General features: G+C 38.3%; 1 protein-coding gene across 13 annotated transcripts in view; it reads right to left on the reverse strand.

Annotated features, from left to right (window-relative positions):
• Positions 1–24,489, reverse strand: part of SOX6 (SRY-box transcription factor 6) — a 366,958-nt gene that overhangs the window by 161,322 nt on the left and 181,147 nt on the right. For all 13 annotated transcript variants that reach the window (XM_062576052.1, XM_062576050.1, XM_062576051.1 and 10 more), the window contains one exon: positions 7,369–7,458. In XM_062576052.1, the coding sequence (XP_062432036.1) occupies positions 7,369–7,458 (90 nt within the window). The remainder of the gene's footprint in view (positions 1–7,368; positions 7,459–24,489) is intronic.

Genomic DNA, 24,489 nt, shown 5'->3' on the forward strand with positions numbered 1-24,489 from the left:
AGATGTCTCTGTGAGTTCAATGCAGTAATAGAGTTCATATATTTAGTCCTGAATAGCTGGGCTTAGAAACATACCCCAAGAAGGTCAGAAATACATATTTAAGATCGCAATAAGTACCTAATTCACTGTGTGTCTGGAAATATACTGCATGCATCCTAGTTGATACGATTTATAAAATGTATCCAACAATATGGAGAATTTGATTCATATGAAAGGTTGATTACAATGTAATTTATAGTTTTAAGAACTATAAATGGTATTAGTCATTAATTCTTCACTTTAGAAGCAGGCATGACTATGATAGGTACCATTGAAATATAACCCTGTGACCAATTCTTTTTTCCTAAATGCAGCTTCAATCCTGCCACTTCTTACACGTACATAATTTAAATGGTAACATTATGTACAGTTAGCAGTGCCATTGATTTCCATAGAATTACCCTCTGTGTGCAAAGCTCAGGGTATGCCCCTTCAGATCCAGGTTCTGGAAAAAAATGTATTTCATATCAACAAAAGTCAAGACGACACAGGACGATAAAATTTAAGCTGGTTCACACTTCTGGTCTAACTAACTTTATGGGTATCTTAATTGTAACAAGTAGATATTATGGGGCATGGTAAGTTCAGCTAGAATAGTTTTATTTTCGAGTCAATTACCTTCACCATGCAAAATCAGACTAAAGCGTACACAAACATTAACTACAGAATACACTTATGAAATAGCCAGTCATTCGGAGAGCAAGGTATCACTTAATTTAGAAGGTCAGGTTAGACCTGGAGATGTAGTTTTTGCAACACATTACACAAAATGCCAATGACTGAAGAAAGGACAAAACAAAAATATATCTCTGATTTAGAGAGCTACAACATAAAAGTTAAGCGTATTATTTCACTGGATCATAGTAATAAATACATTACGAGAACCCTTCATTGCCCGTGGTGTATTTCTAATCAAGACCAATTTCTTCAGCATTTGGAAGTAGGAGTTCTGGATTTTTTTTTTTTTTTTTTTTTTTGATGCTTTCATTGGTTTCACTAATTGGAACCAGTTGATCCTTTTTCCTGTGTATTGATTTTTCAAATCCTAGCAGTTAACAATGATTCTAATGTATCATAACACTTTAGACCTTAATCACAGAGTGGAGCTTTTGCTTGTAGCTTTTGTTTGAGTTTTAATTAAGAAGACCTTGTGTCTCAAAGCCTGAGCTGGGCTTTTAATTGCTAGTATGTATATCACACAGACTTCAAAAGAAATAAAATATGTTTATAACAGAGAGCACAAAGGAGAGCTTTGAAATGTCTATAGCCATACAAAGTGACATAATTAAAAACCTCTGAGTGCTTCTGTGATATAAGACTTTTATTTATTTATTTATATTTATAAAGCAGATTGCTATTTACCCTTACTGTTCCTGAAAAACAAAGTTCAGCAATTATACTGAGAATTAATCACAACAAACCCTGACTACACTGCTGGTCAGAGCTACAGGAAAACATCAAGAAATTAATTTTGCTCAAAATAGTCTTCCCACTAAATGTAGCAAACCAAAACCTCCCAAAAGCTCACCTGTGAGGATACATTTTATAAAACGGAAGCAAAAAAATAAGTGTTTTAACTTTTTGTGTAAATCTTGCATCTTTTGAGGAAAAAAAAATCTAATTCACTGTAAAAACACACAAACCATAACTTTCTCAAGGATTCATTCACACCGAACTGCCTCCAAGAATATTCCAGAAAGGGATAGCATTAAATTACTAGATTTGAGCAGTTGTGACTCACTGTTCTCCTCCAGTAATTAATGCACACACTAAAAATGCTCCTAGAAAACACTTCTTCCCATCTCTTCCATGTTCTATCAGGGACAAACATAATTTTTAATAATGTTTACATTATATCTTATAAGGAGACTATCAAATGAGAGAAGTCGGTTTGCTTTTCTAAATGCAACATTTCCTTAGGAAACAGGCATACCGTCTCCCTCTTAACCAAATATTTTGAGGCTATTAAATACGTACATGCCATACAGAATAGGAGTTTCCGGGTTCTTTCCAATAAAGTAACAAATACAAGATGAGAAGGAATAAGCACAGGAAACATAATGCAAGTAGACTTCTGTACTGGATGAGGTTACGGACATCAATCACTGTCCTTCCCAAAATAGAGTATACTGTACAAAGGCAGCATGTGACATGCAAGTCACAATGCCTACAAATACAGATCGTGCCAGTTACAAACACCACCAATGGGAGCCAGCAAACTCACCGGTAACACAGTAGCCAGTGACCCGGGAGTCACTCCTCCATAAGACTGTTAGACGAATTCTGACCCTTTCATGATAACATCATTGCTTAAGTTACTTAAAGACTGACCTTTTTTATTTGATCTTCAAAGACCCTGCACGCTGAGAAAGACCATTGCAGGCTATTTCAGTGGGACAACTGCCTGATGCCTGCAAGACTATGCTATTCCAGAGATTTATATTTGGAACAGAAACAGAAAACTTAAAACAGACTCTGTATAGTGATAAATGATGCTACTCTGCCTAGCTGTGGCTGGTGAAGAAAAACTAGAAACCTAAGCATCAAAAATAAATGCAGTGAGGGAAGGTGAGGCCAGAGCTCTTTGCACCCAAATATCTGGAAATTTAGAAAAGAAGCCTGAATCACTTTGTTTATTGAAACTCATGATAATAAAAATGCGAATGAAGAGTATTTGTTGAGCATAATTGTTGTATGAAAGAACAAAACTGCAAAAGCCAGGCACAAGCCTCACGAACTGCCTGTATACCTTTAAAAAATATATATGCACACACACATTGGCAATAGGCATACAGTCAAATGATTAGCATGAGTGAATATGAGCTTTTTGTCTAGGTGAGCAGGTCATTTAACTCAGCTCAACTGTTTCACAGACCTTTGAAAATTTGACTTATGTGTTTCATTTATAAACATATCAAATGAACAAGTAGACTTATTTAACCACTGGAATTTGGCTACAAAGCATTCTGCCAAATGCTCCTCTGAGTTTCATACAACCTCGCTGAAGTCAATGGCTTGTTTGGCTGGAAATCAAGGAAGAATCCGGGCCATTATCAATAACTGAAATCCTAATAAAGAAACTCAGAAAAAGCACTTTTACAAATGAAGCACATTATGCAAGAGTAATTGTGAATATGAACAATCCCACTTACAGAAAAAAATAAATGCTTCACTGTTTGCTACTTTTATATTGGCTTCTGTTGTATTGATAGATACAGTTTATAATTACATCTTGATTAACACTATTGTGTTCTAAACATAGAAGGTAAAGCAAGAAGACACCACTTTTTATTTGTTTCTCTCACCCAATTATCTTTTCTTCTCATCAGTGTGCTTCCCAAATATGAATAGAAACAGTTTGTGTCAGTGGCACATTATTTTTTCTGCGGCTTTCATCCTTTTTTCTGGCACCGAGCCCTAGTGAACCTCCTTCCCACAACCAAGATACTATTCTTTCCCTGGAGGGGGAGGGTGGTAGCTGCGCAGACACAGAGGAAGAGTACGTGCTCAGGTTATATCCTTCGCAAGAACAACGCCTTCCCTCTAAAATAAACAACTCCCAGTAACAGTCAGTGCAAAGAGCTGCTCCTCACCGGACCACACCTCGTTTTCCTAAAACTGAGATTTTTTCCCTAATGATCTCATTTATTTATTTTTACTGCATCGCTTCATGTCTTTAGGTTAGTCTCTCAGCAACATGAGCAGAAAGTAAGTCTGCACAAAAGTAAAAAAATATCAAACACTTAAATATATTGATTTGGAATGTAATGCAAGTTAAGCAACATGTTATCTGACATGCCAGAGAAGGCACATTTTTGACAGTAGTTCTTTCAGACCTCAGCTTGCTCTGCCAGTTACCTGATTGAAATCCATTCAGCACTATGAAAATGAACTTCATGATTTTGGAAGTCTACCACCTTGGGTATTACAAGGATTTTTTTTTTTTTTTTTTTTTTTGTATGCTTCTTTAGTAGATAAAAAAAGTATCTCTGGATCACCTCTTTTGCTTTACTTCCTTCCTGCACTCTGGTTTTCATGCTGCCACTGGCTAGAATGACTTTTTTTCTTCTTACTGAGATTACTCTGAAAACAATTTAAGATCCACAAATACTAATATAAGTTAATACCTAGCTATTAGTCTGATCCTTCTCAGTAGCCTACAATTTCCATATCAGCTAGAAGCTGGCCAGCTTAGAGGCACAGGCTAGGTAACTGGCTTGGGAGGCAAGGGGAAAGGAGATCTGCTTGAGGCCTGCCACTAGCCTGCTGTGTAACTCTGCACCTTGTTCTCTTCAACTATAAAACGACACTAATACCTTTGTACAGAGGTTTGAAAACTGTAAGTGGAAAGCACTGTAGAACAGCAAACATTATTTTATCTTCTGAGTTTGTCTGTGCCTTCTTTGTATTTTTGGCTGTTCACGAAAAATGTTAAATGCAGTGGCAGTACAAAGATTCAGCACTGAGTCTTGCTGGAAGTCAAGTTGCAGTAGAGAGGAATATTTCAGACATTAAGATTGCTTAAGGAAAAGTTTATAGGGATTAGAGAAAGGATCTCTTCATCTATTTTGTGTCAGTGAAGGCAGGACTCCACGATCTACCCCTCAACTCATAAATTGACCTCGTACAAGTAACTTTATCTTTCTATAACACATTTCTATATTCTGTATTTCTACATTCGTATTCATGAATACAAATAGTTTTCCGTCTTCACAGTAATCCTATGAAGGATAAAGAAAGACTTCACAAGACACAACTCTTTAGAAGTCTAGGAATTATAGCCCCAGTAACAGTGTCAGCCAGCCTCCAGAGATAGTGCGCCAACAAAAGATACAGTCATGTCCAGCTCAGCTCTTTGGAAAGAAACTGAGAAAGACAAAAGGCTGCAGGAGGAGAGAGGGAACAGCAGTGGAGCACAGTCCGTCCCACCACCTCATTCCCCTGACTGGTCTCTTCCTGTTCTGAGGGCTACCACGCTCTTAACTGCCAGCCGGGGTAGGGCTGACCGACCCTTGGGCAGCTACACAGGCGGACCCACGACCATCCTTCCTCACGGGGAACTCACAGCGACTCAGACTGCGAGAGGGAAGTGGGGAAAGGGAAAGTGAGGAGCTCATAGCTACATTTCAATTCACACCAGCCCCACAGCATCAACCCGGTTTTTAGGACACCTGGATACGAGGAAAAACGTTCAACAATCTAATCTCCTAGGGGCAGAAACAAGATTCTCAGTATTTGATTCTCCTTTATAGCATGGTTTCTCCGCACTGTTGTGAGCAGTCAGTTACAGATACGCCAAGCCAAGGGCCAATGCAAAAAACAAGGCTGCAGAAAACAGGGCATTTTGTCCCATCATCTGTGGATATGACCACAGCACAGCACATAATCAATGTATAACATAAGCACCGGCATTAACCTCTGCCACATTTAACAACCACACACCAAAACTATCCCACTGTTCTTTCCTCTCACACTCGCAGCAGCAGAGGAACGGGAGGCAGCCGTAGCTCTTGACGCTGAAGCTGGGGCCCCCTTCTGTGCTTTCCAAATGACTTCCAGGAAAACGTATCTGTCCTCGCGAGCATAGGAGGACAGTGGTGGAAACCAACCAAGTGACCGTCAACATTCAATCTGGTGAGGCAAACTGGACGATTCTTTTTATGCCGCTAACAGATTTTACCCCTAGACGAGCTAGTTAAATGGGCTGAAAAACCTTCCAAGCCTGGATGAGAGTACTTTGTAAGCAGATGAGAAAAGGATTAGGAGGAGAACTCTACAAATTCACTCTGTAGTGAATACATATCCAAACAAAAAAGGAGGAATAAGACAATTTCAGAAAAATGAACAGTTTTTTGTAAATGAAAGCTCATGAAAAAGCTTTTTATGCCGTATCAAAGAATAAAGAATATTTTCCTGCATTGTTAGAGATCCCACCTCTTTTAATTCTGAACCACTAATAGCATTCAAGTAGTTTCTATTTAGAGACCAAGCAGCTATATGGTGCAATTAATGGACAAACAAGCATTCAGTGTTTTCCTTGCTATTGGGAGACAATACAGCTTTATATAGAATATCATTTCAAGACATAATTTTGTTTTCTTTGTTTATTACGGTCTGTTGTTAACTTTTGTTTATTAATACGTTTTTGTAAAAGTGCATATTATATTTCTGCCACTGACACTACTATATGGTTTCCTACCTGCCTAATATATAAGTAATATTTCTACAGGAGAAATCCAACAGAAGGAAAAATCTAATTACAATTAGATTTTGGTCTTGCACCAGCTGAAGGAAATAATTAAAACCCACTTACTAAAGAAGGGCCAGTCTTTCCTCTATTTATGTAATAAATGAATGTAACTATCTTAAGTTACCCTGGTACAAATGTAAAATCGTAAGCATCAACTTTCATCAAATAATATTTCTCTTTCTGTTTTAATATTAGTAAAGACTTATTAATATAATGTGCACAGATATTTCCACATATTTGTAGTTGCTATTTAAGAAAACTGTATCAGTAAAGAGAACTAAATCTAAGTACTTTATGTACCCTTTAAAAATGCCTTACAAGCCCTGCTCACAGCACACAAACATAAACATATCTTTTCAATTTGTTGCTTAATCAGTAACATTGAAATTTTTTTCAATAGGAAATTCTACAGAAGAATCGGTGAGTGGGGAAAACACATTTCTAAATTCTCTGCAAGGTCTTTAATTGTCAAGGGAATTCTGATCTTACTAGATGTCTGGTCCAACGAATCCCGGATTTACTGGACTATCCTATCTATATGAGCAATAAAACTCCTACTGATTTCAGTAGCTCCAGAACTGTATCCAGAATTTCTCTTTCTCCTCAGAAACAGTGAGAATATAAACAAATATATTGTGGTATACTTCCAATTTTCAATCAAAGATTTAAAGCAGTGATCAAACTATGATCCCTTTTTTATAATCTGAAAGCAGTTTCTACATATAATTTATGTAACTGGGAAGAAACATTACTAAGTACTAAAAACTCTGTGTTTTCAAAATGTTTCTTCCTCTTCCTTTGGACACTGAGATATATAACTGATGTCAATGAACTAATGGAACTAACCTGGTGTTTCTCATAACATTCTTGATGCTGCCTATAACTGATTATTGCATGCTCTAATTTATTTATTTGTCAAAGACCTCTGTCATTCCAAAGATAAACATTAGAAGATTGGCCGGAAAGAGGAAGACATGCTCAAATTCTGATTGTTATTTCTATTATTTTTCTGAACTTTAAGCAAATCTTTGAAACAGTGTTTAAAATATATTTTAATAATTAAAATTTGAGTGACATACCTTTAATTTCTCCAAGAAGATCACTTGTGTTTAATTTTTCCATCTTCTCCTTCCAGTCTTTAGAAAGTAGCTTTTCCATGCAGGATGAATCTATGAGGGAAAAAAAGGAAGATATATCTAATATAATCTTACAGATTAGGAAAACAGGTGTCACTTTCCTGTTAAAACTTTTCTGTCTGTTCTAATTGGACCATATTTTCAAAGGGAAATGAACTTATAGCCAAACAGAGTTCTCATTTAACAACATTTTCAATCCAAAGTAATTGCACTGAGGTTAATGGAGTTACTATGGATTTAACAAGGGTCTAATTGAAAGGAAAACTTTGTCCAGGATTTATGCATGCTAACTGCCAATTTACAAGCATAGATTGCCAATGTATATACAAATTCTGTCTTTTTCATTTGAGAATGATTGCACACTCAAAATTATACATGAAGATTTTGAAGCTTTTTTTAGAAATTTGGCACACAGTGTCATCTGAAACCCATTTTTATACCCATGTCAATGCAAAAGTTATTCATAAAATGTCTCCATGGAATTCATAAAAGCACTCTACATATTGGATATTCACGGTATCAGAATTTTTCCCAGTACACTGTAAACAACATGCAATCATTAGAAGATCTGCTTTCATAATTTGCAGTTCAGACTACTTTTCAAATCTTTGCCCCAGTCCAGGAGACCTTCTTCTGGCAAAACTCTCACTGAAGTCATTACATTTAGGAGAAAGTAGAACATTGGCTTCTGTAAGTTGCATAGAATCAGAGCTCATTTCCACTAGAAAATTTGCTATTGAGCATAGCAGACTCTTGAATAAAATCTGAAGGTTTTTTACAGTCCCCAAATTAAGCTAACTTACTGACTACAAAGTCTAAATGATACATGACCTTCCAGATAACTGGCAAAAGGTGATTTTTGAGATGGGAGTTCTTGTGGTTGATGTCACGATTCAGAGTCTCATGCCTTTAAGAGCCTCGGTACAGTGAGGGAATTTTCCAGCCAGCCGAACCCTCTTGCTCCCTTCCCAGGCAGTAAGACCAGCCCAGTTTCCACAAACATTGTGTCTGTATTTTCATGGGTACACAGACTCACTACCAATGACTATGCTAAACTCCTGGGAAACACATAAGCTCGGTTCAGCAAGGTACCAAAACATGATTTAAATGCAGATCTATTCTTGAAATGAATCTTTGCAAACAGCCCTCATTACAAGACCACACGTCATTCTTGGTGGTGCTGAGAACCTTCTGGCTTACTCGGACATACTGTAAACATCCATCTGCTAAGCCGGTCAGAAACTCTCCACCCAAGCTGCCATTTGTGTACAATGGATATCAATCTAGACTATACTTTCTAAACCTATTAATGTTCCAAATTTTGACAACATTTGCCCTGATATCACTGCAGTCACGTAAGAATTAAAACTTGGGTGTACAAGAAGGCAGAATTCAACCCCACATATCTTCTGTTAGCTACTAGCAGAGTAAAGGCCAAATCCTGGTTCACATTCTCATGTCAGCAGTCCTATTAGAAGCACTCACACAAGTGAAAGCAAACACAAAAAGCCCATGTTGAGACATGTATCATCTGAGACAGCATCTATACAACAGGTAACAGTTTGTTCCACTTCAGAGGACTCTAAAAATAGTCAGAGGAGGAGTATTCAAAAGGGTCATAAAAGGAAGAGTAAGAGAATATTGGGAAGAAGTTCAAGGAGGAAAAAAGGCCAGATATAGACAATCACATTTTAGGAGGCAAATAGTTTCACACTACAAATTTGCGTTAGCATCCCTCATTTGAAAGAACAAAAAACAAAACCAGTTGAAAGCATACCAAACTGTAACTATCAAAAGATCAAAGATCAGATTTTAATTGCAACACATTTTCACCACGCAAGCCTCCATGGAAAGACAACACAGCTAGTAAATGTTTTTGAAGTAATATTTCAGTAGAAAAGCTAATTTATTTACTAATTATATCTTTCTGTAAAAGAAACAAAATTAAGGAGCTGTAAGTTGCAATAGGCAATGTTAAAATATTTGTTATATAATAACAATTTACTTTTAACAAAAGCAGGCACTTATTACTTTTATGAGTTCTGGCCTGATAATAGAAGAACCAAGAAATAACCATCAATTATCAATAGAACATTATAATTTGTCCTTTTTTGTGATATCATCATTAGTTTAAAAAGATGTTTCTGTGTTTCTCCCCTGCCAAAATTTCAGACCCCCTTATCCCTGCAAAAAGAGAGCTTTAGAATTTTATTTTGATGTTTGCTATAGGTTATGTATTTTAATGCTTTTTTAGCTAATATTTTTTCCTCAATTCATACAAAAAAGGAAAAATGTTTAAATTAAAAAAGAAACAATTAGTTTCATAAGAGTTATAAAATATTTTCCTTGAAGCATTTGTTTTATTTCTTCTCTTACTTTTCTTAAGAACATGCATGTTTATCTGTTCTTACATTAAGTAAGGGGAAAGAAGTACATTTCTAAAGATGGACTGAGAAAGAATAGGAATATAAAGCAGGTCAATCTGTGTGCCTTCTTCTTCATATAATTACACTGTTAGTTACAATTTCTGTCTCTTTAAATGCCTCAAAAATTCCTTAAGAAGAATTTCTTTAAATACTACCATGCTATTCAAATTCTCGAAAAAAGATATTTGACTATACAACCTATAGCTACTGTATTTTGCTATTGGAAAAATTACAAAAATACACAATGAGTCTTTTAATAAAGTTTTTGTACAGCACTGTAAATGTAGCTCCTTTGAAATTCCTGTAAATTTTCAATTAGCAGGGTTAATATACATAATTTTTAGAATTCAAAATCATGTTATGTATTAAAGCTCTCAGGAGGTCCTTCGCATTAGATACAAACCTAAATATAAAGGTTTATACTTGAAAGGCATGTCTCCCTTCAAGTTCTGTATGCTGTGTTCACGAATACACACATTTTGAAAATGTTTGGGAAAAAGAAAGGGATTTTCTTCTTCTTTTCCTACTGAAAATTAGTTTTTCACATAAATATAAAATCTACAAAGAAGTCTTCTGACATCAGTTAAAAGTCTTCATCCATATTGATTCATTTTCTGATTTGATTCATTATAAAAACAAAGCATCGACTCAGAATCCAGCACTGAACATCGAAGACGCCTGAATTCACATCTGCACTGCATCAGCCTCCCTGTACTGAGACTCCACTCCGCAACCGTTCCAAAGCCTTGAGGATCAGGGCATTTGCAAAATTCAGAGATATTCCAGTTAAAGACAATTATAAAAGAAGCAAAGAAAAAAAAAACAGCATTTATACATTTTCAGCTCTTATCACTGACATTATAAACCACAGCTGGGTTTATGCCACAGAGTAAGTAGCATATTTAGCACTGACACATCTAAGATCAAATTAATGTAGTTGCACTGAAGCAATTTATTACATTAACAACAAACAGATTCTGATCTTTTATACTTTTATGCTATAAACTAGGAAAAAAAATTCTTTCAAGGACAGCAAACAGGTTAAGCATAATTAGACTGGGATGACTAAATGAAATCATTGAGCATTATTTAATATCACGGTTTATTACATACTTGGTTAGTAATTTTAATTGCAGAGTAAAGGAGTTTAAAGTACTGTGAGAATTTTGTTAGACAAAATAGTTTTGTAAAGGCGAATGAGAAGAGATCGTTAAAAGACAAATAAGCAGGGAAAAAAAAAAAGGCAGAGAAAAAACCTGTAGGTGTTAGAGGAAAAGGAGCTCTCCACAATGACAAAGCATCGATGAAAAGAATTAACATTTGTCCACTGGGTAATCAATCAGTCATGGAATGGATGGCATCCAGCTCTTTGTTGCGAGGCCAGGCCGGGATGAAGAACGCGTGTGCTAGCCAGCACAGCCAAGCTCTTCACTTCTGCCTAAATGAAAGTCATCTTGTTCCTATCAAGGATACCTTCTGCCTCTTGTGTCTTTTTCTTCCCTTTTTTTTAAAAAAAAATCACTCTCACACAGTTCAACAAGTTAGCATCCCCAGCTACAGCTTACATGAATACTGCATGACCTTACAGCAGCCTGCACCTATCCTCATCGACCTGGGGGGGGGGGGCAGGTTTTTTGGTTTAATTCACTGAAGTAGCCGCTTACTACTTTCTTTGAAACACAGATTTGAGGGGGGGGGGGGGAAGGCGTTCATGCCGTGTGTGTGTTTTTGTTTTTTATGGTAAAGTCATACATAAAAGAAAGCCTAAATGTGAGAGTGCAGCAGCAAAACTTCAAAGAACTGACTGTCAGACATTATTATTTCAAATCAGCTTTGACTTTCTGAGACTTAATAAAACACTATAGTACAGACTGGCATATTTATAACACTCATACCGGTGATGAACTGAACTGTCTCTTTCCTGCTACTGTGCAGTGCCTTGTTATTTCTTTTATAATAAGCTTCCCTCAAAACATGTTGTAACAATACTGCAAACTGATAATTATTAATGATATGAGTTCTAAAACACGACTTGTTTTGCATACAATTCTTTTTGAATATCTACATTACTTTGTGACAGAAGACAAAAGCACATTGATTTATTAATAATGATTGCAAATGCACAGTAAGTCCGTAAACAATACAGAAATATAGTTCAATCAAAGGTATACATGACATTTTTCTACGTGCACGTAAACTGTTACATCTCAAGGAAAGAGGCTCTGGAAAAGATGAAGTAGAGGAAGTAGAAGAGAAATCAGGTACACTCCAAAGAAAACTATTTTCAAATATGCCCAGCATAGGAAGGCAGAGAAGGATAAACTTCACTTCTGCACTTTGGAAGAACAATGCTATAGATTTACTGTGATCTTCGTCTCTGTGTCAGAAGTTACAGTCTATAGTTGTAACTCATTACAGTGTAGCAGACGTTGCTAAATAAAGGCAAACGTACTACATTTTTGCAAGCTTTGGGATGATATAACAACATGCAAGTTCCTCCATCTTTAATATTCTGTGTTCTCTTAGCTACTCTCATTATATTTATTTGCCTTCAGCTCCACGGGAGAAGATGTGTCCTTCGGATTAGACTTTTTCAAACGAGTTCAAATGCTTCATTCAAGTCTGTATCACATGGGAAGAACGGTGCCAGTGGAATTACCCTGTGAGCGACTATGAAATATTTGTTAAAGTTTTTTTTCTTTGAAAGACTACTAAATAAGATTATGAACTCTTTGGGACAGACATCTCTGTTCTTACAAGACCTACCCCAGTGGAATTCCACTACAAAAGCAAAGCTGGGTTTGTTCCCCAAAACCAAGTGAGGTGCACATAGCTATTACAGTGGCTAGTATTTTATTACCTTCTTCTCTACTGTGCCTTTGCACATCTCATGCCTCGTGAGAACATATTTTCTCAAGTAGCTGATGCTGAAGGCATAATAATAACAATAACAATAATAACAACAGTAATAATACCGTTGCACATACGAAAGAGGAAGGTTTGTTTTGGCATTCTTCATAGAATATTAAATCCAGTAGAAAGTAGCAAAATCTGAATAAAACTAGTATTCTACAAATATTCTTGAGTAGAAGCCAAGTATAGTTTATATTTACTCCAGTCAGTGTTTGTTACTTACAAGTAACCTAGAACTCCATGTCCATTGGTGGTGGTGGTAGATTCATTTATAAAAATGTGAAATATTCAGAAAATGTGGTATGTATATTTTTTTAATCTGGTGATCAATTTTAATACAGCTGTGTAGAATAGCTAGACTTTTGACTAACTGATCCATCTCTGAGTGCATGCCGACAGCTTGATTGCATGCCTTCTGTGAATTCACTGCCCTCCAGATTTCCTTGAGATAAAGAACCACCTAGCACAGGTCTTTACCACACATGTATTTCATGGTGTTCAGTCTTTGCAATATGTACTTTAAAAACACATGCAAAATGTAACACTTCAGTATTAAAGGGAAAAGCAAAAGATTAATTTATTTCACTTCGCTAAAACAAGATTTTATAACTTAGTAGCAATTAGAAAGGAAATTAAGGACTTTGCATTTACATTCCTGATTTGAGAAATAAAAACATAATTTAACCATGACTATCAGAAACTTAACTGCAGTATGGTATTATCTATTCTTTTTCAATGCAAGGATGTAAAGTTTGTGTAATACTACTAAAATAGATTCTTAGTTGCCATAGCTACTTTTCTTATTCTTTCAAACACAAATTATCCTTTTCTGTTTCAATAAACTTTAAATAAAAGAAAAAGAGATAGCAACAATACAAAACTAATCAAAAATCAGCCTGAAGGCTCGATATCTATAGCTGCGGCGTACTGCCACTCATTCATAAGGAGCTTGGCTTCGATCTTGCTGTCACTAGAAAGGCAGGTCAGAAGAATCTCATCTCAGCCCTGCCAATTTCCATATTTCTATCCGACAGTAATTAATTGTCATGGTCTAACAGAAAATTAAAATATAAGGCATTTCAAACACGTTGTTAGCCAGTAAACTGCTTTCTTTGACCAACTTTTCAAGATGTTGCTGATTTAATAACTCTTCAAAAACTGAAATCACGAAAAATAAAAGCACTCTCACAACACCAGAACGCACAATGCGACATTCAGAACAGGAAAACCTGCTAATTGCTTTTGCTACATTTATTGCAAATGACAGTCGAGTTCTCTCCACAGTTCACTTCTGCGTTCTGCCGTTAGGGAGCCAGGCAGTCCCGGGCAGCCCTCCCTCCCTCCTCCCGCGCCGACGCTTCTCTGTCCACCGCGGGGCCCGGCCCGGCTGTTTGAGCTGCGCCGCCACCGGCACGCGCCTCGCGAGGCTACTGCTGAACACCTAGCGCATACTCTGATCCTGAATTAGAGCATGGTCTCGATCCCGAATGCAAGCTGCAGGCACTACTGCAAAGCACGCAAACCGAGAAAGGGGACTCGCAGCTCAGAAAGGCCCGCCTGCGTACAACTACACGTGAAAGAGCTTCAGCTCACAGTAGATGTTTGCTTGCAAAAGCAATAATGCAAATGCAGCTGCCTGCTGACTACCTACATTACAGTTTTGTTTAGGACAGGGAACCAAGTAAATCTGCCAACTGCTGTATATTTTTTATGGTGACAAGATTTCCACAATATGATAAAATTAGAACTGTAAGAGCTTGGAGAGCTCTCTTAACTTTTAATTAAAACTCTCCAAGCTCACTAAAAATAATTAGACATTAAAATGTTCTGGTTTTCCTCTGAATTCATTTGCGCTCCTTGACTGGTCTAGATCTTGTATGAAACAACAGACTTTCTAAACAGAAGCCCTGGAATTTATCTGGGGGTAATCTCCAGGCTTGCTTTCTAAGATGTGGCTGGGGGAAAAACTGCAGAGAGTCTGAAGCCTGTACCCACTCTGCCTAAGATGGCTTGCTTCAATAGAAATTCTCCAGTAAAAGGCTTCGTGCAAAAGTCCAGATAAAAAGAACTCTGAATTCCATGTAAAGAATAATCCAAGATACAGTTCTGACCTTTATTTTTATTTATTTATTAAAAAGCAGAACCTTTAACCTTGCAAATGTTTTTGTTCTCTTAAAATAACTCATACAATGCTATATGCCACACTATTTTTAGAAAAGCAACAAGAGAAAGCATGCTTTTCCCATACAGCAGGGCACTGATATAAACATCAACACAGATGCTCTGTGAGAGAGAGCTGGACTTCTCAAGCACTTGATCATTAAGGAATGCACCAACTGTTTTAGATAATCTCGTGCCAGCTCCAGTTCTGCTCCACACTCCCCTTTGGGAGTGGCCAATCTTGTCCTGCTCCTAATTTTTCATTTTACTCACTCCTCCATTCTTTCCTCTTTATTTTCTCTTTTTTTCCCCTAGAGCAGAGGGAGAGAGGCATTGTGTGCCAAGCAATGCAAGACTAGAATCACTTCCCCAAACAGAGCAAAACTTTCAGACAATTAACCCTCCCCTCTTCTTTCAGATAAATTACTAAGTATAAAATGCAATCTGTTTCCTTTGTTTACTCAATATGAACAATTTGTAAATGACTCAAGGATAAAATTCAGAAAATGTTGTGCTAAATTAGAACCATTATAAACATGCTAATGACTGCTCAACTAAAACATGCAGGATCAGTGTGAAGAAATATATTTAGTTCCTGTGAAATACAGTTGTATTGCCTCAGAACTATTTGGTCACTTAATTGTATATGATTACTCCAGGAAAATGTTAATTTCATGAACACTGCACTAGACGATACACTGTGTATGTCAAAAGAAGCTTTCTGAAATGTCAGTGTAATCGCTTGGATGCAATGTTTTGGCACATTATTGGAAGAGAAATGTCTTTTAAGTCTGTCAAAATTACATGTACATTTCATTCTTCCACTTAAAGTTCCCATTCCATTATGAGGTATATTTTACTGTTAGATTGGCTGTATTCGTTGAAGTATATATCATTGCCTTATTTGCATTACAATGATCATATACAGTACATCATATGTAATCACCTCTTCCCTAAGTATACACACCCCTATTTGCTTCCTAAGTGAACATATAATACTGACAAGAGAGAGTCTCCGACTTTATACAACAGCTATCAGGGATGGTTAGGAAAAAGGGGACTGCAATTTGCTTGCAATCCCTGAGCACAGAACGACACATTAAAGGAGAGTGACACGCTTATTTTGCTGTCTCTTATTACACATTTATTAGCAAAAAAATAACAAAATCAATAGGATTTGCATTTGTTACTTTCTGATGGGAGAAAGCTGGGCTAATGGAAGCAGGTCTTCAGACCTTTATTATTTTCTTTGCCTTCCCGTCATACTGTACTGACCATCCCTAGAGGATAGATTTTTTTTTTCTCCGAGTAGAAAAGAAGAACAGGCTGAGCCAGTATCTTTCCTAGAATCCACTGCCATAGCTCCATCAAGGTCTACTTAGTCTCAAACAGAGTTGAAATTTCTCCCAGTATTTGGCCTAATTATCCATTCTCTTAACCTCCTACCACCACTCCTTGTTACAACCCTTTCCTAACCCTAAACAACTCACTTTGCTCTGCACTACCTGCAAATGCTCGGGAGCTGAAGTTATCACTCAAACACGCCGTGGAGAATTTAATCTAGAAACCTTTCGGTGTTACGCTAGTGTGAAGCGATTCTTACAGCAGATGGCCTCCGGACCTGCCTATTAGGGAATACACAGTATTCAACAGGTCGCTTACTTACAGTAAAATTCACCAAATTCACCACTAAATTTGGTGCAGACAACAAATCAGTTGGGGCATAAGTGAATGTCTAGATCTACATACAATTTTCTCGTATGTAGTGTCTGGCTTTCTAAAGTATTAGAAATTTTGTAAAATGAACATGAAAATGTTAGCGTAAGTTCTGGGGAATAAGAATGTCTTAAACTAAAGGTAATCAAAAAATAAAGTGTGCGCTCCTTCATTCCAGGTGGGTTTGGGGGCAGAAAATGGAGGGAGCTTCCTGAAAAGCAAGAAAATAGGGTTTCTATTAAACTGATTAATGTTCCTTGGAAATTTTGTGACACCAGATTTATGAACAAAACATGGATGATTCAAAAGACCTCTATTTTGTTCCCCCAAATTATGTTCCACTCATTACCCTAATAATGCAGTAATAAACATCTGTTTAATGATTTGAAGGCTTCTTAATATTGTGTGTAAAAATCTTAACTCAGCTCTTACATAAAATATTCTGAAATTAAAACAATTGTATAACAAAAAGAATTTTTCATGAGAAATCCTTAAGGGTTTTTGTATGTAAAAATATAATACAAAGAAAGCAAAATAATATGCTCTTGATTTGAAATGACTTCAAACAAGGATGCAAAGGAATGAAAACAATAGCTAGAATCTCCTCTCTATTTATCATTTCTGAAGGTCTCTATGGCACATGATGAAGTCTTTTCCGGGACACTAAAATACACTGGCAAAATCAGTTCTACTGCTTCCTTTGTACTAATAAAATTTTCACTTAAGCTTATTATCATTGAAATATAGAACAAATAAGACTGCCAAAATAACTCCAGCAAACGGAGCTTTAAAAGGTTTACAGATCTTACAAGAACCAATCTACTTGCCATGGAGATACATTTCAGGAATAATAGCTGATATACTGTAAATCTGTGAAAACATATAAGAAAGGAATACACCAATATCCTCGAGAACAACATCTTAAAATTTTCAATTCCCTACATACATATACATTTTCCCATTTCATTTCCCTATATACATTTTTCCCCTGAAAATTAGCTATCTTTTTTTCTTCTAAAAGAGCATTATTAATATTGTAAAGTCAGGTACTGAAAAGATACAGAAATGTAAGAACTAAGTTGTCCAGGCAATCTTAATTCATCCCTGTGTACATAAGCATTACGATACATTCTTTAACTAAAAAAAAAAATGTACAACTAAAAAACAATGTACGTGATTTTTTATAGGATTCTTGCTGTATTCAGCACACAGGACAGCCCCAGAAAATAACATAAACCAGGACCGTGGAGCAAACGAGGCTGTTGTCCATAGGATCATTGACCATGCTTCATCGCAGAAGTCAGGAGAAACGATGTGAATGAGGGAGATGACTGCAAAAGCAGAAATGAAGGTTTTGCAGTTATGGCACTTCATTTTCTGGGATCTCGATTTTAAAAACTTGGGTTTGCATTTGAGCAAGTGCTGAGCGTTCACAGCTGCAGCTCAAGCCAGTGTAAACATTGAGACTGCAATATATATAGCTATATATAAACTGCTGCACAAAGTTAAGTCCGCTGGAAAAAAAAAATCAAGACCTGAACACCTCAAAAAGGACAACCAATAAATCAATGGTATTTTTGAAGTCACACTGTGTCTCAGTCCTATACTGTAAAGCGAGTACACAGACCACCCTTCTTTTCCCTTTACAAAGACTTTGAGAAGGTAATTTTTGTTTTAAAAGCATTTATAGAATATGCCAGAAAACCTGTTATGTAATATCCTTGTCTTCAGAGTACACCATGAATAATAGGCAATAAATAGACACTGAGGACTCAGTTTGACCAATGAGGCTACAACAAAATACTGGATAATTTCACATTCAGTGAGAGTCATCCTGTTAGTGAACTGGACAAAACAGAATTAACGGTGAAGAAAAGTAGTATTTATTCATGCAAGTGAAACTTATACCCTTAGTTATACGCAAACAAAGATTTTTTTCACTTAAAAACCCTTAAGTTCTGTTGGATATCCAAAGAAGCTCTTTATTAGTTATGTGGCTATTCTGAAAAGTTAAAACATTTTTAAACCTATGCTCATATGGAGTTCAAACCTTTAGAAATCAGATTTATCAGGCAGATTTGGAACCAATGGTGATTTGTGGGCATTGACCATGTTGCTTAAAGGGAAGGTCAGCAAGGGACTGAGCTGGGATTCACACTGGACTTCACCAACTAAAGCACTAGCATGTTTATAAAGGAACGCACATTGCACCCTACCCTCGCGTGGCAAAACAGACCCGGTGCCCTGAAGGGGTCCCAAGGCCTTCTGCTCTCCTGACAGAGCGTACCTTGGCAGTCCCCCAGCACAGCTGCACCGGCCCCCGTCTCCTTCGCGCATGCGACTGAACAGCACAACACGCGACCTGAGCCGCTAACCCACCGCGCGTCTCTGGGCGGGACGAGACCCATTCTTCCCTCCAAAGCTGATGCGCAAATTCATCACCCTACAAATTGTCCTAGAATATATAGCACAGTAATGCAATAAATTTCACAGTGTAAGAAAGTGGGGGCCTTTTGGAAACAACTGACAGCAGATTAAATAATATTTAGGGAGTTCTCATCCCAAAATGTGCTATCCAAGAAAGTAAATACATAGTCAGTGCAATGAAATCTTCACCGCTACTGAGAAAGGAAACCACAGCAAGCTTGCGTTGTCTATTTTGTGCGCTTCTGTATTTCCTATTCTGCTAATAAATGATCTCTCTTTTCCAGAAGTTTCCTCACTACAAGCAAGAAACAGGCAATAGGGCTCTAGAGAGCTATGTCACAGCCCTCACTAAGAATTATATTGCAGGTAACAAAGATAATTTATAGGATTTCTATCCTAAACATTTAGTCTCCTTGCTCTTGTTGATTTAATCCAGACTGTATACTTATAACAGTTGAAATTAATGAGCTGAATTTTAGCTGCATAACTCCAAAGAAAATTTAAGCATGGCTGAAATTCTTCACGGGTACTTTGAAATTGTAGATATTAATGCTATTTTATGATATACTCTTTAAGCAAAAGCAAAAAACAATCTAACAAAGACCCAATTGTTTAGAAAGATTTTTCTCATATTCAGGGCCAATAGAAAGTTTCAGGTTATCGGAATAACCCATATGCAAAGGATTGCTCAGTTACGTGTTCTGGCTTAGGCGCTAGAAGTCCCCATTCCAAAGAACGGGCCACAGCAGAAAATACCCGTGTTAGAACGTTCAACTGTTCAGTACACTGGAAAAGTACGATACTGTTCTTTTCATTTAAATACATTATCAAATTCAGCGCAGGAGTACCAGGTGATGATTTAACTCCTGTTACGTTCAGTAGATGATGGTATAAGGCACTTTTGCTGCAGGAATAACTACGTTCACAGCAGGATCCACCGATTCCTTAGCTGTAAGCTATACCTCCAGCCTTCTAGAGCATCCCGCCTAATCCCAAGGCATGATTTTTAAGGGTAGGTTCTTTGTATGCTAGATTGTATGTACAGATTTCTTACGTGTGAGGTGGCGTGGCTACAGTACTTCATATATGCAGTGAAAAGGCAGAACAGTTAGGACTTCTTAATTTCAAGCCCAATGGAAAAGTTTGGGCCGCTGCCAGGTTCTTCACGTGCTCACGGAAATGTCTGGTCCATCTAATTTATGTTTACATAAATTAAACTTGAGATTAATCTCTTATCCTTTTGTTGCCTTTTCATTGTCTTTATGCCACATGAGAATTACATTACCAGGATTTTTACCTTGATGTTGCCCTCAGAACCTGTTGTACGCAGACAGCCATAGTCTTCCTGTCAACTAATCATTTTTCTAATCACCGGGCTGCAAGCCTGCCCAAGCCCTGCTCCCGTATCTGCACTCTCACACTAGTAACATAAACACGAGAGCTTCAGGCGGAGGAAGGCAGAGTCTCGAGCATCGCAAGTTACATGGCTCTGGTTCCTTAGGCTTTTTTTAAACACTTATTTATGGGCAAGGTATAATTTACAGCACCTTATGGACGGCTGGGCAGGTGGCCGCTCCGCAGCCCCAGCCTGCCACCAGCATTGTCAGCGGGGCTTCCTTCTCCTCCTCCTCCTCCTCCTCCTCCTCCTCCCCTCCCGCCACGTCTTCACCTGTTCCCCTTCATCACACAATTTGACTGGGAGCTCTGTGGGACCAGGACTGTTGTTTGCCTCTGCTAACCCACCGTAACACCTAGCACAACATCCCAGTGAAGGGCCCTGGAAAAAATCCTCAGGAATCACCTTAGTTAGTTGTAGTAAAACTCAGCGATCCTTCAGAACTCAGTGGCCGAATTACATGGAACAGCTTCCTGTGTTTCGCTCCTTTTTTCTTCCATGGCTACAGACGTCTTACAACCTCCTAGCTCAACCAGAGCAAATCTCCCTCTGTGTGAGGGTTCAGCCTAAGCCAGTGGTCCCCAGACAACGTACCTTTGCCTGTGAGAAGGGAGTAAGGAAGAAGGTGGAGGCAGAGCTTTGCCCCAGCCAAGCAGGTGGCTTCAGGTCACAGAGCTGCTGGCATATTCCCCGCCTGCTGAACTCACTGGGAAATTTTTTAAGGTCTACAGTTAGGTCACTACCAGGTTTAGACAGCTAAGCACAGTTGCGAGAAGGCCTTGAATTTTAGGAACAGCAGGTCTTTTAAGCAAACTATCCCATATTCAGATATAATCCAGTATTGCTCAAAAGCTTTTTAGCTGGCAAGAAATAATGTATTCACCTCTTCAGCAAAATGCAACTCCCTAATGGGTTTGTTATCTTAGAAATAGTGGCGTAAATGTGAACTGTGCTACAAAGACAATAACATATCCCTTCTTCCAAAAAATATTGATTGGACCTACTCAGCACCTAAGACTATAGGCAATTAGTCCTGGCACATACGGTAAGGAATTTCAATTACCACAGTCCTTTACCTTGTGCAGCAATTCACAAAATAAGGGTAAAATACTCCTATTCATTTTGATTTTTTTTGCACTCTTCTTCCACTACTGAAATAATTTTTCACAAAATGCATGACCATAGAGATTCAGGCCCTAATAAATTAATTCTCTACTGTATTAAACAGTAGAGAATGATTAGAGAAGAACAAATATCACCAACAAATGCATAAGAAAACCACGAGAATTGCTTACTGCAAAGTCATGCAGAAATCACTATGCTGGATCAGGCTGCTTAGCAATTCCTCTCTAACAGTGTTAAGTTTAGCAAAATCTAGATTAAAAATATGAATACTACGAGCCCTTTCCACCTAAACTAGAGACTGCAGTTTTGAGCAAAACTACCTTTTTTGAAGAAGTTTCCATCACTTCAGAGCAGAGACGACGAGGAGAAAGGGTCAGTAGACCCTTGGCCAAACAAGAACACACACAAAAACAACTTGTAAATCGCTGATTTTGCATCCAAAAAACATACCTGTAATCAACATTGTCAGGTACACATGGTCTTATGGTCCTTCAAACCAAACAAAATCTACGTTTTGTAAACACATCCTTCACAACCTCCCGTTCCTCGCTCAGACGGCATGCCCTAATCTAAGAGCCCAATTTCTATTGTTTCGCAGGTGTTTTGGGTTCAGCTCACGGTATCACAGCTGTAACAGGCAACGTTACCCCTAACGGCTCCCCAAAATTATACAGTTCTTATCAACTACTAGAGACAGTCCATGCCTTCGAAAAGGACACAGAACCAGCCAACATCAAGCACGTTGGGTAACAACCTGCCAGGGACGAGGCGCCGGGGCCCTCCTGCACCGGGGCTGCTCTATGCCCTGTTGCTCGGGGGCTGCCACTCTCACAGTACACCACTCTACAAATCTGGATTACATCTAGTAAAGAACGAGATCGCTTACAAGCCTTCTGCGGGTACATTCTCTCTTTGGTGCGTGGCTGCAGCTCCCATTAACACTAACATGAGCTATGCAGGCCTACTGATGGGTGAATTATACCCCTGACAGAAAAGTGGTTTTTTGGTCAATGGATTTTCTTTGATGAACTTGTTGGCTACTGCACAGTCATGTGTATATACTTAAGTATTTCTCTGTGTGTATGCATATGTATATCTCTACAATGATGATGTCAGTTTGAGTAAAAAATGCAGATAAAGCATTTTTTAAGCCAAAATGGGCCAAACCTAATTTTCCCCACATAAACTTTGGTTTGGCCCTTATTTATCAAAACCAGAAAAAGTTTGACAGAAAATGGGATCTAAATTGGTTATTCCAGCAAAAAATAGAAGTTAGGGCCTTTCTTAAGGCTCACTTTATAGGAACCGTATGCACAACTTTCACTTTCTAGAGAGTGGTTTTCTCTTGAACACACATCAGAACCGTTCCGGGTAACGTAATTGCAAGCTGTCAGGCGGAGCCGCACCCTGCACGCAGTGGCAGGCCGCCAGCACATCTGTCAGAGGCACTCGCGAGCTTCCGCGCCTTGTTGTAATCCCCCACCGAAGCAACAAGCCCATTCAGCCAGCCCACATTTTCCAAGTCGAACACTGACAGTAAACCCTGAGCTTGGAAAAATAAAAGCACTTACGCTGAAAACGCCACACTTACTTACTTACTTATCAGATGATGACCAGCTAAACGCCAGGAAGTAAATACAAAATAAGCCTAATGCCCATATGCAAGGTATGGGTTATAGGGAGCTGGGGAACCTTCTTCTCCTTCATCTTTCTGTTCTCTCTTCTGGGTTCTTACATTTCCTTTCTCCTTTGCCCTGAATCACCGAGGTCCTACTTTTCCACATATTCTTTTCACCATTTCCTCTTTTCTCCTGTGCCTCTTAAAAGGCACATTTGGCTTTGAAGAGCTGGCCAGGCCTGGGCTAGATTTCCCTTGAGTTATCCTGAGGGCTGGGTGAAGAGAAAGGCTTGGGCCAACGAGTCCAAAGCAGGCAAGGTCCTCTGCTCAGAAGCTGTGCTAAGGAATTCTGTGGAGAATCAGGAATTCTCTGGAGAATTAAACAGCTTTCCAAGAAACAAATACTGCTTTACACAGGGCTTCAGAAGCTATATTCCAGAGTATATGCATGCAAGAGGCACAAAATATGTCAGAGGGTGAACTAGAGTAATAAGCTTTTTCTCTCTGCTGCCACTGGCTCTCTTCTCCATTCTCTCTCTACAAGAGGATGACAGGTCAGTGGTTAGAAACATTGACTGAAATACACACCGCTGCCTTTCGGAGCTGGCAAGGCAGTCACACCAGTCCAGCATGCCTTTCAGAGCAGCTCTGCTTCCGCAGGCTAGGCTACAGAGGAAGCCCGATGCACCTCTTTGACCAGCCAGATCTTTACGTGTGCTTAGAGCGAGGTGAGGCCACTTCTGCTGCTCTCTGAGCCCCCCTGGAGAGCACACTTTGAAGAGGCTGGGCAAGCTGTCGTGTGCATGCCGAGCCATAATGACTGTACGGGTAAAGGCTTTTGGTATTCCACGTTGCCGCTGGCGTTTTGTTCAGCCCCTGACACAGGCCGAATGCATACTATATACTATAAACACACACATATGTATACCCACATATTCAAACATACATTTCTGAAACAACTTGAAAGGCTATATGATGGCTGACCCGCTACAAAATTTATTTCCAAAAGTAAATAGAGAAAGTATTACTCCAGAGTGACACAGCCAGAAGTAAATTATACCATCTCACTGCATAAAGGAAGATAAATATCGTAACAAATCAACTCTCAGCTGTGCTGCATAACTACATCCACACAGCATTTTTGTTCACCCTCGAGTATTCACACTGCTGTTAAGGAAAATCTAAATATTCTTGGCCTATACCAAACGGGAGTCCCTGAATACAGCAAAACTATCATGTAAGCCTGAAGAAGGTGCAGTAACTGCTCTGCAGTACCTGCTCTG

This window comes from Rhea pennata, chromosome 5, assembly GCF_028389875.1.
Source record: "Rhea pennata isolate bPtePen1 chromosome 5, bPtePen1.pri, whole genome shotgun sequence".
In the NCBI taxonomy this organism is placed as follows: Eukaryota; Metazoa; Chordata; class Aves; order Rheiformes; family Rheidae; genus Rhea; species Rhea pennata.